We start from the raw sequence: 17392 nt of genomic DNA, 5'->3' as shown, positions 1-17392 counted from the left end.
AGATACCCCAGCAATACCAACCCCGGTGGTGGGTCTGCGAACCAATGATCACACCAGAAAGTCCTGGAGGACGGAACAGCCAAAGAAGCCATCCCTCCGGACTTGGCTGTCCAGGCAGTAGTGCCTTGCGAACTTGTGCAGCGAGGCCCACGTAGCTGCCTGACAGATGTCCTGCAAGGGGACTCCCCGACCAAGGGCAGTAGTAGCCGCCGTGGCCCGAGTCGAATGGGCCCTTAGCCCAACAGGAGGCTCCTTCTTAGCCAAAGAGTAACATGCCTTGATGCCAAGAGATGGTCCGTTTGTGCACCGCCCGTCCCTTCTTAGCGCCCACGTAACCAACAAAGAGTTGGTCATCCACCCGGAACTGGCGTGTGCGATCTAGATAGTAAGAGAGCGCACGTTTTGGGTCCAGACGGTGGAGCCGCTCTTCCTCTTTAGAGGGATGCGGAGGCGGAAAGAAGGTGGGCAAGGTGATGGACTGCCCGATGTGGAAGGCTGTGACTACCTTGGGCAGGAAAGAGGGTCTTGTCCGCAACACAACCTTGTCCGGATGGACGGAAAGGAGACTTAGAGGAAAGAGTCTGGAGCTCACTCACTCTCCTGGCAGAGGTGAAGGCAACCAGGAAAGCAGTCTTAAGCGTAAGAAGACGGAGAGGACAGTTATGAAGCGGCTCAAAGGGAGCGCACATCAGGTAAGTCAGAATCAGGTTCAAGTCCCACTGGGGCATCACGAAAGGAACAGGGGGGAACATATGAGTGAGGCCCTTCAAGAATCGGTTAACAATTGGGGACTTGAACAAAGAAGGCTGATCAGGTAGCCACAAGAAGGCTGAAAGGGCAGAAAGGTAGCCCATGAGAGTGCCCAGAGCAGAGCCCTGCTGGGCAAGAGAAAGAAGGAAGAGGAGAACTTCAGAAAGGGGGGCAGAGAGTGGATCCACAGCCTTTGCTGTGCACCATGCCACAAATCTGTACCACTAGCAGGTGTATACCGATTTTGTGGAGGGACATCTGGCTGCCAGAATGACACAACAGACTTCAGGAGGCAAGTCAAATGGCCTCAACTGCCGCCGCTCAATCTCCACACATGTAAGTGGAGACTGGACAGGTTCGGGTGGAGGACGGTCCCCTGCTGCTGCGACAGAGGTCCTCCTGAAGAGGCAGACGAATCGACAGACATGCTGAGTAGCTCTGGATACCAATATCTTCGTGCCCAGTCCGGAGCCACAAGGATAACTTGGGCCCGATTGCGCCAGATCTTCTTCAGCACTCTGGGCAAAAGTGGTATAGGCGGAAAGGCGTACAACAGACCGCAGCTCCACTCGCGCCGAAAAGCGTCTCCAAGCGAGTGCCGCCTTGGAAATTCCAACGCGCAGAACTGATGACATTGCACGTTCTCTTCTGTGGTGAATAGATCTAACCAAGGCTCTCCCCACTGCTGAAAGAGGCCTTGCGCCACGTCCGAGTTCAGACGCCATTCGTGATCCATCATGCACCGACGGCTGAGTTCATCCGCCCTGGCGTTCAGGGAACCTGCCAGGTGTTGAACCACCAGGGTCACGCCCTGATGTTCCAGCCACTGCCAGAGGCGCAGAGCCTCCTGGCATAGGGTCCACGGCCCCACCCCGCCCTGTTTGTAGCAGTACCACATGGAAGTGGTGTTGTACGTGAACACCTGCACTACACTCCCCGGGCAGAGGGGAGGAATGGCTTCAGTGCAAGCCAGATCGCCCGCAGCTCCAGAAGGTCGATATGGAGCGGGGACTCGACCAGAGGCCTCTCATCTCCGCCTCTCCCAAGTGGCCTCGCCAGCCCTGGAGGGACGCGTCCGTCACAACTACGTGCTCCGGTTGGGGTACGGAGAGGGATCTGCCGCTGACCCAATCGCGGTCCGTGAGCCACCACTGCAACTGTCTTGCAGTGCTCTCCGAGATCAAGACATGGTCGAACAAGTTGCCCTGATGCTGGGCCCACTGAAACCTCAGGTCCCACTGCAGAGCCCGCATCTGCCATCGGACGTGATGCACCAGAAGGATGCAGGAGGCCATCAGCCCCAGAAGCCGCAACGTCAACGTGACAGACTCGGGATAAAGGCTGAAAGATCGGAATCAGAGCCCAAATATCCCGAACCCGCAGTTCGGGAGGATAAACCCGAAACTGCGCAGAGTCTAGAACCGCTCCGATTAAGAGGAGCTTCTGAGAGGGACACAGGTGCGACTTTGGCACATTGATGGAGAACCCCAGCAGGTGCAGGAGGTCGGCCGTAGTCTGGAGGTGGCTGACGACTGTCTGGGGCGAACCCGCCTTCAACAACCAGTCGTCGAGGTAGGGGAAGACTGAAACCCCTAACCTGCGCAGATGAGCTGCGACCACCGCCATCACTTTCGTGAACACCCGTGGGGCGCTGGTAAGGCCAAAGGGGAGCACGGTAAACTGAAAGTGCTCGTGGCCTACTGTGAACCGCAGGTAACGCCGGTGGGCCGGCAGGACGGGGATGTGAAAATAAGCGTCCTGCAAGTCCACCGCTACCATCCAGTCTCCCGGGTCTAGGGCCGCCAGGAACTGAGCCAGTGTCAGCATCTTAAACTTCTCCTTCCGGAGGAAGCCGTTGACGTTCCGCAGGTCCAAGATAGGGCATAGGCCCCCTTTGCCCTTCTTGGGTACCAGAAAGTAGTGAGAGTAACAACCACACCCTACTTCTGGCCCAGGAACGCTTGGCCAAGAGGGCTGTAACTTCCTCTTGTAGAAGTTTCAAGTGATCCCCCGACACGCGGTGGCATGGCTGGAGGGGACGCCTCGAAGGGGAGGGAGTAGCCCCTTCGGACAATTTGCAGCACCCACCTGTCCGATGTGACAGTGCGCCAGTGGTGGTGATGGCGAACTATGCCCCCCCCTGGCGTCACATGGGCCTGAAAGCTCGGACCAGGCATTGGAAAAGTAGGGAACCGCCAGCTCCCGCGCACTGGTACACATCCTTCGTTAACTGGGCCAAAGCAGAGGGCACGGCACTGCGCGGGGAGGAGATAGCGGGTCTGAGACAGTCCCCGATTGCACACATCTGGGATGAAATCCTGGGGTCCCTGCAGGCAGAGGGCATGGCCAGGGGAATCGCGCAGCGACAGCCGAGACGGGCAGGCCCCCCACGAGCGACGACATCATAGACAGGGCTGCACACCGCGCTCACCCCCCACCTCCCCGAGGGTGCCACCGACCCCCCGGCATGTAGGCCGCGAACACAGTCAGCCACGCTACTGAGGGCTCTCCACCACGTAATGACCCGAACGCAATTCTCAACACCACAGCCTTGACACAACCCGCACGAGTACACTTCCCCCCCCCCCCCCCACTTCTGTCTCCCTCTGCACATTCCCATATTGATGGTCACACATTCCTGTTTTTCCCAGCTGCGGGTATACCCACTATCAAACTGCGACAGACGGGCACCCCTGGCTGAACCCTAGGCAGAGAACACGGGAGCGGGTGGCACCCACCGAAAGTGTCATAGGGGCGACACATATGTTTGCCACATATGTCGCGCGACGAGCGGACAATTGGTGGAACGCCACCGCTTATCGACCCTGTTCACCACCCGCTATACCACCGACCACCTAGGGCGGCCATGGCTCTCTCACTTCACCGGTGCGCTCCTAGCACATGCGTAAACACGTTGGAGAGACATTCACACCACACGCTCCACAGGTGCATGGAGTTACACGGACACCGTAGGCACACTGGGACGTGCAGTTGTGAACGGTCCTGTTTCTTGTTGAAAAGTTACTGGTTGAATTATGATTAAAATGTAAAATGAGACGTCATTTACAGTGATGGCCGAGTGCTACAAGCACATGTTATGTATAATCTTCGCGTGACACGTTACGCCTGATAATGACCTGAAGTATGCATAATACCTTCCCCTGCAACCATCTGCCTCAACACTGCACAGATTTTTCTTTTTGCAGCCGGCCCGCAGGGTTGTAGGCTCTGCTATATGTACTGCACTTTTTGAACAATAATAAACGTCTTCAAAAAAAAAAAAAAAAAAAAAATGGGCCTGAAAGCTCGGACTAGGAGGGTTTTGAGGCGGATGCTGCAGGGGCAGGTGTGGACTGGCCTCGCCGTTGTCCCCTACCGCAGCCACGGCGGTTTCCACATCCGCCACCGCGCTGGATGGTAGTCTGCAGCCCGTGGCTGGCAGGACATGTGTGGGGGCGCCCCTTCCTTGGCCACGAAAGGGGCGAAAGGCAGCAGTTTGCTGGCGCGGGGCCGAGAGGCCCAAGGACTTGGCCGTAGCCCTGGAGTCCTTAAAGCGCTCAAGCGCATGGTCTGCCTTGTCGCCGAAGAGGCAACGGCCATCAAACGGCATGTCCATAAGGGTGTTTTGGACATCAACCGAAAAGTTGGCGGACCTCAACCAGGCGTGGGGACGAACCGCCACCGTCGTTGCCATCACCCTGCCCAGTGAGTCCGTGGTATCCAGCCCACACCGGATGGAATACCGTGCCGCATCTCGACCCTCCGCAAGGGCTTGGGCGAGTTTAGTCCGGGCCTCCTCCGGACATTGTGGCAGCATGTCCGCGACCGTGTACCACAGAGTGGGTGTTACTGCCCAAGAGGCATGCAGTGTTGACTGACCACAACCCCAAACTCAGGGACGAGAAAACCTTCCCGTATTGCTCATACCTCTTGGATTCCTGATCGGGGGGAGCCGTCGGGAATGCGGTCTGGGAGTTAGGGTGGTGTGGGTGGACAGGAAGCAAGGGTTGCCCGGAGCCGGGCGATGGCGCCTGGCCACGTTCCTATCTACAGGCGGACCTGTAGCGGGCTTGGACCAAGTGCCCAGAAGAACGTCTGACAAGGCCTCATTAAAAGACAGCAGAGGCTCGGCCGAGCTTGCCTGCGGTTTAAGGACCTCAGTGAGGAGGTTAGTCCTCATGGCCGCGACGAGGAGTGGGGTGGGTGGAGAGTCGGGATGTGTGCGCGTCTGTGTGTGCGTCTGCGCCGGTGTATGTGTGTGCGTGCCTGTGTATGTGTGTGTGTGTGCGCGCCTGTGCCTGTGTATGTGTATGTGTGTGTGCGCGCCTGTGCGTGCATGTGTGTGCGTGCATGTGTGTGCGTGTGTGCGTGTGTGCGTGTGTGCGTGTGTGTGTGTGTGTGTGTGTGCCTGTGTGTGCGCGTGTGCCTGTGTGTGCGCGTGTGCCTGTGTGTGCGCGTGTGCCTGCGTGTGCCTGCGTGTGCCTGCGTGTGTGCGTGTGCCTGCGTGTGTGCGTGTGCCTGCGTGTGTGCGTGTGCCTGCGTGTGTGCCTGTGCCTGTGTGCGTGTGCCTGTCTGCGTGTGCCTGTCTGCGTGTGCCTGTGTGCGTGTGCCTGTGTGTGCGTGTGCCTGTGTGTGCGTGTGCCTGTGTGTGCGTGTGCCTGTGTGTGCGTGTGTGTGTGTGTGTGTGCGCGCGTGGTGCCTGCCTGTGCGTGGTGCCTGCCTGTGCGTGGTGCCTGCCTGTGCGTGGTGCCTGCCTGTGCGTGGTGCCTGCCTGTGCGTGGTGCCTGCCTGTGCGTGGTGCCTGCCTGTGCGTGGTGCCTGCCTGTGCGTGCGCCTGCGTGTGCGTGCGCCTGCGTGTGCGTGCGCCTGCGTGTGCGTGCGTGTGCGTGCGCCTGCGTGTGCGTGCCTGTGTGTGTGTCCTGATCCATTGTGACTGAACAGCATGCCGGAATCGGAACGCGTGTTCACGCGCTACCTGATCCGATTCCGGCATGCTGCGCGTGCTCATCTCCTGTTTCCTGGGAAGCAGAGCCGGTTACTATAGGTCTGGCAGGCAAGACAGCGGTTTCGCGCTGTAATCGCCAGGTGCGAGACCTAAAAACTACGAGTAGGCGATTGGTAAGGAATGTTAACAGCATTATTAAGTGAACACAATTCTTTTATATCATCATCAATCCAGTCATATCTCTGCGCTTGCACTCGATTGCCTTTGGTAAATACTTCCTTAATATGTCCTTTATATAAAGCAATTCTGTTAGCATTCCATACTTTTCCATCACTCAAAAGTGCAGAGTTACACAAGATTTTAATTACTTTAAGAGGAGCAGAATATTTGCTTTCACCCTTACGTACAAGCCTTCCTTACTTTACTTTAACTATATCACCTACTTGTAACTTGAATTTACTTCCTTTACATTTGTCAGTCTGTTTTTCCACCAACATATTTTGTTTATTCTTGAATGACCGTTTCACATCTTTAACTGACCAGGAAATAATCTTCGTATACTTGGACCAACACCTGTTGTCTTTTGTGCAAGGTGATCTCCCCCTCATAAGTTCAAAAGGAGCGTGGTTAGTCGTTACACATTTTGTGACTGTGCACTCACCATTTTCCTCAACTCCACTTCCCAATCATTATTATTGCTGGGTGCTAATTATTATGTTTTAATCACCCTGTTGAAGCGCTCAAAACTTCTGTTGCCTTCGGGATGATAAAGAGAAGTGGTTCTATGTACAATGCCAGTCTCCTTGATAAATGTTTTAAAATGTTCACCCATAAATTGTTCACGATTGTTGGAAACTTAGGGCCAGATGTAGGTAATCCCAATTTACCTATTCTTAAATACCGAATTTTACCGATTCGGTATTTAAGAATAGGTAAATGGAAGGTGGATAAATTCTCTGTAAAAATTACCGAATCGGTAAGATTTGGTAATTAAGAATCGGTATTTACCGATTCGGTAATTCCTATTCATTCCATGGGAAGCCATTCAATATTACCGATTTTGTAAATACCTAATCAGTAATAGGGGGGGGAACTCATTCAAGGGTGTTGCACCCCTGAATAGTGCATGGGTGCACATGTGGCACACGTACATGCCCTAAGGGCCACATGGCACAGCAAAAAAAAAAAAAAAAAAAAAACGATTTTCGAAATTTACCACCAACCTTTATTTGGTGGTAAATACCGAATCCTTAACTGTGCAATGCACTCATTTGAATGCTCCCTACATTTCAGATTCGGTAATTTACAGATTCGGTATTTTGAGGAATCGGTAATTTACCGATTTCTTAAATTACCGATTCGGTAAATTACCGAATCTGAAATGTAGCCACCAACATCCCAAATGCCCAATACCGGTCGGTAACGGCCGAAATTCGGTAATTTCGGCTTTTACCGACCGGTATTGGGCCACCTACATCTGGCCCCAAGTCTTTAGGCAGACCTTCTCTTGCAAATACTTCTCCTAAAAATGTTTGCAAATTTTCTGAATCTGCCTTCTCCACAATTTTATACTCAGGCCATTTAGAGAAATGATCTATTAGAACAAACATGTATTTGGGTATACCAACCACAGTTATGACCGTCACAAAAAGGTCTATCCAACCCTCTTCTCCCAGGGCATACTGGGAACCACAACGGGATGTAAAGTGGGTTTAAACGTGACCAAACTCGGAGTGGAGTAGAGTGAACTGGTGTAGAGTGTTGAAGAGTACAGTGACATAGTAGAGTGCAGTGGTGTTGTGTAGCAGCATACAACGTAGTGTTGTAGAATGCCGTGGCGTAGGTTAGAGGTGTGCATACAAGAGTGCAGTGGCGTAGAGTGCAGTAGTGCAGATTAGAGTGGCGTAGAGTTCAGTGGCAGAAAGTGCAGTGGCGTAAGGAACAGTGGTATAGAGTAGAGTGCAGTGGTTTAGAGCAGAGTGGCGTAGAGTACAGTAGCATAGAGTACAGTGGTACAGGGTATATTAGAGTGGCGTGCAGTGGACTGGTGAAGAGTACAGGGGCACAGAGTAGATGTTACAGAGTGAAGTGCATGGACGTAGAGTGCAGTGTTGCAGAATGGAGAATAGCGGCGTGGAGTTTAGCAGTGAAGAATAGAGTTGCCTAGACTGGAATGGTTGAGAGTGCAGTGGTTGAGAGTGCAGTGGTGGAGAGTACAGTGGCGCAGGGGGCAGCAGACTAAAGCGCAATGGTGTTAAGTGGAGTGGTGTAGAGCAAAGTGGCATAGAGTGGAGTATGCATGGTGCGGTAGGATACTGCAATTACAAAAACATTTTAACCCCTTGCATGCGGTGCACATTTTCGTGCTGTGCAGGCGATCTGAATAGTGGGAGGAATTTGGACGACCCCCAGCCGTCCTGCGCACTCACCCACTGTGATGTAGGTCGGCCGGGGGCCCTCCGAAGCATGCAAGGGGTTAATTGAAATGAACAATACATTTGCACAGACATACAGTTTTACTAATAAAACTATACAGCACACAAACTGTGGAAACTGCATCACCTAAGGTAATGATTTGTTCTAATCATCTTAAAGTTGGTTTCCAACACACTTCTGAATTACCAAAATATTTCCTTAGTTTTTGTTCCTAATTCCGATATATTCTGAAATACTTGCACAGTTCATTTAAATGTTGCGTGTTAGAAAAAAAACACCTTTCCTCCCCTTAGTATCCAGCAAGATTGTCACATAAATCTGCGCACTTTGAAGTCAGAAAAAGATAAGGAAACACCAAGCTCCATCGGAAGATAGTGCCTGACATATGACCTCAGTCTTTGAATGTACAACAAACGTGACAAGAAAAAGATTTACAGGTCTGTTTACAGAAAGGAGTACTCATTGAAGAATGCATGGGGAGTTGGTGTGAAACAGCTTTGCTCCTTAGGAGGGACAATATCACCCTGGACAGCCTAAAATAAATAAAGCCAGCAAACACAAATCCAGAAAATGTGAGTTACAAACCACTAAGTCAATGGTAAGCAACGTGCGGAATGCATTCCCAGGGAAGCTTTATGAATGTCCCCAAGAGGTCTTTAAGAACCAGACAGCTGAGCTCTCTGGTAGGCCTCAATCTAAAATGAATTAACTCATTTACGTAGAGCAAAGCATTTTCAGTTGTTTCCACTTAAGGAAGAAAATGAGTGTGAGGCTGCAGCACATAGTTACAGTCTATGATATGTGCTAGGAATCAGGCAAATAGAACACAAATCTGAAGATTGCCTGCCTTTCACACAAAGCCCTCCACTTCAAAACCCCTACCTACTTCGCACAAAAACTAAAACTATCTGGAGGAGGTAGATCGTCAAGGAGTGAGAAGAAGACGACGAAGAAGCCACCGAGCTTTCTCGGGATTTGCTCCAAAAATCTGTTTGACTCAAGTTCTGATTGTTTATTTATTTTTTTGCAGAGTTTTATATAGCACGAACTAAACCCGAACGGAATTGGGTATCAGAGCGCTTTACATAGACCCAGTTACGTTACATGAGGACACACATTCATTTTAGGCATAGGGAGATTAAGTGATTTTCCCAGAATCACAGGAGGTTTTTTGGCGTCGAGACTCGAGCCCAGATCCCAAGGTCTGAGGTCGAGCGCCCTAGCCTACAACTGTAAAGCGCTCTGATATCCTCCGGGATCTAGTTCGCGCTATATAAAACTTTATAAATAAATAAACCCAAGGTACAAGCTGCCCTCCTAGAAGGAGACTTCAACTTTTTTATACAGGAGGTCTATAAAGCCCTGCCAATACTGATCCTAAAGGCATGTGCTCCCACACTCTATTGCCATGCCACCGTGTATGACTTTCACTCAGCAAACATCACATTTTCATAAATCAGTTAAAGATCCACACCACTACTACAAATAATGCAACACAATCATCTTGTATCCCACCCCTACAGTGACCTGTCTTTAGGCTAGGTTCAAGATATAGAACTACCGTACATATACATACATTGGGACTACTTGTGGGCAGAGAAATGCAATGGCTTCGTAAAAGCAAAATTATTCAATACCTAAGTTTTACAGGGAGATTTAAAATTAGCTAGCAATATATCAAAGTCTTACCTCTCTATGTCATCCTCACCCGGCAGCAATGGTGGAAGGGGCAATGGAGGAAGCGTGGATGTTTTTAGATGCGGTATAGCGACAGTTAATGACATCTGCGGTTTTACTGTGGTCTGCACAGATGTTTGAGAAGTGGTCGAAGTGGCAAAATCAGACGTCTTCGAGTGGTGAGAGGTGGTTGTTAAAGAAGTAGCCAAAGTGGTGGGAAGTGGTAGAAGTGTCACAGTAGGCTGCGGTGGGAGAGGAGGCGGTTGGTTCTGGACAGCAGGAGATGCAGGCAAAGGTGGCATAGGGGGGGTCTTGACAGGAGAGGAAACCTCTGGCAGTGGAGGAATAGGGGATGCCACAACAGTTGGTGAAGGAATGCTCTCCTGTTCTGGCTCTTCTGTAATGATGTCCAGTGGAGTGGTAGGTTCTTCCTTCACTGGTACACTCTTTACTTCTTCAAGTATTGCTGGAGAAGCAGGTGCAGGAAGAGGTGCAGGTAAAGGTGAAGGTACTGGCAAAGGTAGAAGTGCATCTGCTGCCACAACAGGCTGCTTAATCTCAGAGTCATTAACCTTAGTATCTTCCTCCAGTGTTGGGTTAGAGGCCATATTAATACTTACTACATTGACAAGCTCTGTATCAGAATCAGTTTTGTCAGGCTTGACCATTTTGGTAACCTTTTTAGAGTCCGCTGTTGCAGCCAATTTACTTTCAACAGAACCAATGTCTTTTCTAAACAGCAGAAGAGGTGAACCCTTATTCTCCCAACCATCAAGTTTCCCTGCAGCTGCTGCTGCAGCTGCCCTCTCTCTCTTTTTCCTGCTTAGTTCAGCCCCGAGGCTGGAGTTCAAGGGTAACCTAGTTGGTGAGATACTGGAATGGCGACTACGTGAACCAGACTTTTTTTGTTTCTTGTTTCGAGATGAAGAAGCTTTTCTTCTAGGGCTTCTGCTGCGGTCTTTCAAAGACTTTCTGTTAAGAGACGAAGATATGACAAACAATTAATTTTATTAAATACTAAGGTGCAGGCATCACAAAGTGAACATTAGCCATTAATTAGTAGTAGCCAGCTGACTCAGTTCTTGGGTATATCATTCAAACTACATATGTAAAAGCCACCAGCTCGCAAAGAGCATTATCAGTTACAACACATACAACCAAACATATGCGAAAATGTGGCATTGTTACTTGGTATTAGCATATATTAGCATACATTCCCTGCACATGTTATGTTTTGTAGTGCATTTTGGATTCAAAGAGAAAGTTGATATTGGAATTCCTGGTTGAACTGCAGTTTAACCGGAGCGGTCTTGCCTTGAGGACAGATTGCTGTGCTGCTTCAATAAACTTCTAAACCTCTATTTTGATAGGAATATTTCATTACAACAATAGCGACAAATTAGTGAGGTATCCTGTCATCATTTGCAGCACAGGTGCGGGAATTAACTCGCCTCCCCACGGATTTGAAAATCTTATTCTGTGTTACTTTCTGGATAATATACCCAGTGTTTGGATACTGCAGATTTTCATCACTGAAGAAGAACTGGATGTGTGCATGCAATTGTGTATTTTATCCCGGGATTATACTTTGCATTGGATTTCTTTTACCTGTCTTGCATCACATAGACGAAAACAGCCTTTGGAGGGTGTATGCCTTTGAAAAGCACCACCGACTGCTGGCCATTCTTTCCCAGAATCTTTAGCCCGCAGTTGCACCTTGGCAACAAAACATATTGGTGCACGTCATCGGAACATACAATGTGCACCCCTGTAAGCGCATACGGGTGCGCATCAACAATGTGGGCAACCAGCAGCATGTACACATCACACTACATGGCGCCCGTTTTGGATTGGAGATATTCACAGGAGAATATAGGGGGTGTCAGCAGGTTCAGTTTTCAGGCACAATGACACATTTATTCATCTGTCCTACTGATTTATTCAGGTGAAAACTTCACATTAGTCAGTACAATGAATATTTTGGGGGGGTTTTCTTCTCAGTTGGATATCTCAATTCATCTAAAAAAAAAAAAAAGCACTTCCTTCAGTTCTTTCCATACTACATTAAGTGTATCTGTACTTCAAATTCTGAGGCAATTTTGAGGAAAATTAACTGGATCGACTGAAGAAAATACAGAGGCTATGCAGTTTGACTCCCCCATTCCATGGGTGTGGTGCAGAGGAATTTTTTTTACTTATATGGAAGCAATAGATGGTGAACGAATAGGGGCAGAACGGAAAGAGCGTTTTTTTTTTTACTTTGTCTCAGATCTTAAGGTAAAATTGTTTTCAGACCACTGCCTCAGGTCAGTCCACCCGAAGGACAATATGAGAAGGATGGGTAAAATAAGATATTTTACCGCTGGAACTGAGATTTAAACTGACCACTAGCTTGGTTTTAAACAGATTAAAATTTGACACAAGAGTTGAAAACGAGGAGTCATTTCATGAGCTTTGTACTGTGCATGGATGACTCCACCATTGTGATGAAACGTTTTGTACACGTGGTGGTTGAGTTCAAAGGGAGAAGGGCCCAAATCAAGCTTTATGTTACTGTGAAAGAAGTGAATGTATTGGGGTGGAGAGACCACTGAAGTTGGGCATAATGATAAATTCCCAGTGCAAAGAGCCTGTAGTGTTGTGCAAGGAAGTTTACGATGAACAGGTCATTCACTTGAGAAGACAATGGAGAAAATGTCTTGAGGAACGTTTTATGAAAGTATTCTGAGGATTTGGGGAAATTGAAAGATTGTACAGAAGATTAAATTGAAGAGTAATGCAGCCGCAGTTGGGCAAACTTTGAGGGATGTTCCAATCAATGTGAGATATGATGAATGAGTTGTTTAAAGAAGGGATCATTGAAAAGTGTCGGCTGAGGGGTTTCGCTAATCGTTTTGGCCCACAAGTCTGATCAAAAGTTGAATTTATATGTTGATTTGAGGACACTAAATGAAAATATATTGATTACCATACTTTAGTCAATATCAACGAGGTTGTTTCTATGTTGGAGGGGGGCAAAAATATTCTTCACATTGGACCTTAGGTCACAGTACCATCTGGCTGAAGAATCCAGGCATCTAACCGCATTTATCACACCACATGGATTGCTTCAATTTACAAGAATGCCATTTGGCCTGGCCTCTGCGGCCTCGGTTTTTTCAGAGAGCTATGTTCATATTTTTAGAGACATTGACAAATGCGTAAAGTGTTTCCAAGATTAAATTTTAATATTTCCTAGGAATGAAGAGCACCTGCAACGCATGGTTGAATTTAGAGAAGCATGGTTTAATGCTCAAGGGTCACAAGTGCAAAATAATAATAAAAAATAAAAAAATTAACTGGTGTAATATCTGGGCTACACCTTATCTGGTGATGGGTTGGTGCCAAAGAAGTCTAACCTGGGTGAAATTGTGAATGCCTCTGCACCTACTATGAGAGAACACTGTGCTGGCATGTGCGAGCATTAAAGCAAGTTTTCAGTGAACTTTGTGACAAAAATGGTAACCCTTAAAGAACATTACCCATGCGTGGTCAGACAGGCAGCAAGTAGAATTAGAGAGCATTAAGCAAGAAGTTGGACAGGCTCCCACATGGAGACCATTCTGCATGGGGAAGGAATGGGTTATCAGTGTAGATGCCACAACGTATGGTATGGGTGGTGTTTGGAGGACAGATCATAAACCGTTGGTAAACATTTTGTCTCCGGGAGCTGGTTGGAATTCTATGGCACGAATTGCCAGGCCTACCTAGAGATTGCAGGACTACAGTTTCAAAGCGGAGTACGTCCGCGGTAAGAAGAATGTGATGGCAGATTTCCGGTCGCAGTTGCCATGATTGTAGAGTGGCACATGTGATACGGGAAAGGATGAGTTGATTGCCAACATTAAAGATGTAGATATCAATGAATTTGAGGAAATTTCAGAAGAATTCGGGAAGGAGAGTGACCAGAGGAAAGACAGGCCCAACCACCCAGGAAGGGAACTCAACATCGCGCACAAGAGCACCCTCCGCCCACCACCTCCAGCGAAACCTACCCCTCTGCCGAACACCTGCACTTCCAGATCCAGACCACCCCCAAAGCCACACTCCATGGAACCCTCGTCTACAGAACCCCTGGCGCCAGATTACCCTCCACCACCACCATCACCGACTTCATCGCACCCCACACCATCGTCTCAACAAACTACATTCTCATTGGAGACCTGAACTTCCACCTTGACAACCCCAGCGACCCCAACTCCACTTTCCTTCATGAAAACCTCGCTAGCATCGGACTTCAACAACTCCTCAACACACCGACCCACAGAGCAGGACACACGCTCTACCCTATCTTCACGGCAGGAAACAGCATCCAATTCAGCCACACAACGCAGCCGCCATGGACCGACAACCACTGCGTACACTTCGCCATCAACAAACCCAAGGCACCCAAACCAGCCCCACGCCCACCACAAAGGAACTGGAGCAAGTACAGACAAGCAAATTAACTCCACCCTCAACTGAGACAACCACACCTGGGCACCCGATGCAAACGACGCAGCCAGAGAACTCCACAAGTGAATCTCCGACTGCGCAGACGAGCTCGCTACTGAACCTCGAAAGACAACGCCCCAAAAAAGCTGCCTAGTTCACTACCGCTCTCCAAGAAGCCAGACGCACCTGCAGACACCTGGAGAGGAACTGGAGAAACACCAAGACAACCAAAAACCACACCACCTACAAGGACGCCATGACGGACTACCACAACCAGATCAGAGCCACCAAGAGGAACTTCATCCACAGCAAAACCCTGGCCAACTCGAAGGACTTTTCAGTGTCATTCAAAAATTCACCAATCCACGCTGCGAAGCCACAGACATCACCCTATCCCAAGACCTCTGCGACAAGCTTGGAACCTATTTCCACCTCAAGATCAAAAACCTCTACAACATCTTCATCGACCATCCACCAGGCGCCACAGGCGGCCCCCACCCCCCAGATACAGCAGCCAGCCCACCATCTCCAACTAGACACCGATCACAGCAGAAGACACCACCTCGACCATGTCGGGAGGCCCCCACATACCCCTGCCCCCCTCACATCTGCCACAGAGCCGTGGCCACCATCGCACCCGAACTACAATGCACCATCAACACCACCTTCAAAACAGGCACCTTCGCAGATGACTGGAAGCGCGCCGAAGTCAGACCGCCTGCTCAAGAAGCCCACAGCTGACCTCACCAACCTCAACTATCGGCTCATCTCGCTCCTCCCCTTCGCAGCCAAAGGTGCAAAGAAAACAGTCAATAGGAACCTGAAAAGATTAATTGAAGAGAATGTCATCCTCGACCCGTGCCAATCCGGATTCCGAAGCAACCACAGCAGAGACCACCCTACTCGCCACCACAGACAACATCCGCACCCTCCTGGACCAAGGCCACTCCGTAGCCCTCATCCTACTTGACTTAGCAGCCTTTGACACAGTCTCCCACTGCAAACTAGTCACCAGACTACACGACGCAAAGATACAAGACACAGCCCTGGACTGGACCCGATCATTCCTCACTGGAAGATGCCAAAGGATCAGACTCCCACCCTTCTTATCTGACCCCACGAAAATCACCTGCGGCGTCCCACAAGGTTCATCACGGAGCCGCACCTACTTCAACAGCTACATGGCCCCCCCTCCCAGCCATCGTCTGACAACACAGCCACAACATCGTATCCTCCGCCGATGACACCTAGCTCATCCTCTCCCTCACCAAAGACCCCACCACTGCCAAACTAAACTTCCAGAAAGGAATGGAAGATGTCGCAGTCTGGATGACCAACAGCTGCCTGAAGCTCAACGCCGAGAAGACAGAAGTCTTCGTCCTCTGTACAACTCCTTCGGCATGGGACAGCACCTGGTGGCCGACCGCCCTGGAAGCCCACCTACCCCCTCGGACTACGCCAAGAACCTCGGTATCGTAGTCGACTCACTCACCATGAAAGTACACATCAACGTCATCACCTCCAGCTGCTTCAACACCCTCCGCATCACCTTCAAGTGGATCCCCCCTGAGTCAAGGAAGACAGTCACCCATGCACTCATCACCAGCAGACTGAACTATAGAATCGCACTCTACGCCGGCATCAACAAGTCCCTACTCTGCAAACTCCAGACAATATAGAACACCGCCGCAGGACTCGTCTTCGGCATCCCCCGACACAAACACATCATCCAACACCTACGAAGTCCCCACTGGCTCCCCGTGGAGAAAAGAGTCACTTTCAAAATCCTCACTCAAGCCTACAAATGCCTATAAAACAACTGACTCAAATACCTCAACGACAGAATCAACTCCCACGTACCCAAAAGAAACCTCCGATCTTCCAACCGTGCACTGGCCGAAACCCCCCACATCCACAGAGCCACAGCAGGCGGAAGATCCTACTCTCACATTGCAGGCAAGACTTGGAACGAGCTACCGGCAGACATCATACGTGCCCCCTCCCTGAACACATTCAGGAAGACCCACAAGACCTGGCTCTTCGGCTAAACAGATCTGCAGACACTCCTCCACTCCCTCAGTACCTTGAGACCCTGGCGGGTGAGTAGCGCGCTTACAATTCCCCAATTGATTGATTGCGACGGATCGGGTGAAATCTGGCAGGCCACCAAGAAGTGTGTTTTGGATGGGGGGCCCAGGAGGAGAGAAGTCAAACCAGAGTGGTCATCCACGTATAAGCCTTCAGAAAAATATATATGGGGATGGGGGGATGGATGTACTTCTACCATGGGAGTGCAAGAAATCATTCTCAAATTGGCTCCCAAGTGTCAGCCAGGACTGTCCGCCATGAAGCTTCTTGTTTGCATTCCTTTCAGGTGATCAGGAATGGATAGGAGGATACAGGACGGTGTGAAATATGTGTGGGAAGTGAATAAAATGTTGCAGGTTAATGCTCTCCCCTGAAAAGTTGTGAGTGGCCCAAGTTACTAAGGCAAAAGGTGACTTTTTATATATCTGGTTCTTTCAATTTTCTCCCTCTGAATAGATACCTGGTTTGCTTTCGTTTTAATTGATTACCAAAGTGGCCAGAGAACACGTTGGTGTCACAGGCTACTATTGGGGCAGTAGTCAATTTTTCAAAGGTAGAATTTGCACATGAAGAGTGCCTGTTTCTGTTGGTTACCGACAACAGAGTTCAACTCACAAGTGGAGAAACTGAAACTTTTCTCAAGCATTGTAACAAACGAACTACTGCATTATATGAACCAAACAAAAATGGTCCAGTGGAGGGATTCAAACGCGTGTTGAAGGGTTATATAGTTGAAGCACATCATCAAGGAAGTGATTAGAAAAATACCCTATGCTTTCCAAAAGAGTGAACATCCATTGCAGGTGGATTGACAATCTGTAGGGGTCTTGGTCCATGAAGAGTGTATCATCCAGATATACAATAGGACACAATCCTTGTGCCCGCAGGTGTTTTACGACTGGTTTGAAAACTATGGTGAAGAACCACAGAACGGAGAAAAGGCCACGGGTAAACTCAAAGGTGTGGTGGCGCCAGATGAACTGGATGATGTGCCTATGCGGCAGAAAGATCGGAATGGACAGA

General features: G+C 49.5%; 1 protein-coding gene across 1 annotated transcript in view; it reads right to left on the bottom strand.

Annotated features, from left to right (window-relative positions):
- CDK12 (cyclin dependent kinase 12) overlaps window positions 1-17392 on the bottom strand; it is a 503410-nt gene that overhangs the window by 468083 nt on the left and 17935 nt on the right. The window contains exon 2 of the mRNA XM_078645647.1: window positions 9821-10780. Within this exon, the coding sequence (XP_078501773.1) occupies window positions 9821-10780 (960 nt within the window). The remainder of the gene's footprint in view (window positions 1-9820; window positions 10781-17392) is intronic.

This window comes from Lissotriton helveticus, chromosome 5_1 (assembly GCF_964261635.1).
Source record: "Lissotriton helveticus chromosome 5_1, aLisHel1.1, whole genome shotgun sequence".
Lineage (NCBI taxonomy): Eukaryota > Metazoa > Chordata > Amphibia > Caudata > Salamandridae > Lissotriton > Lissotriton helveticus.
The sequence above is the reverse complement of the archived record's forward strand: the minus strand, read 5'-3'. Positions and strand labels throughout refer to the sequence as shown.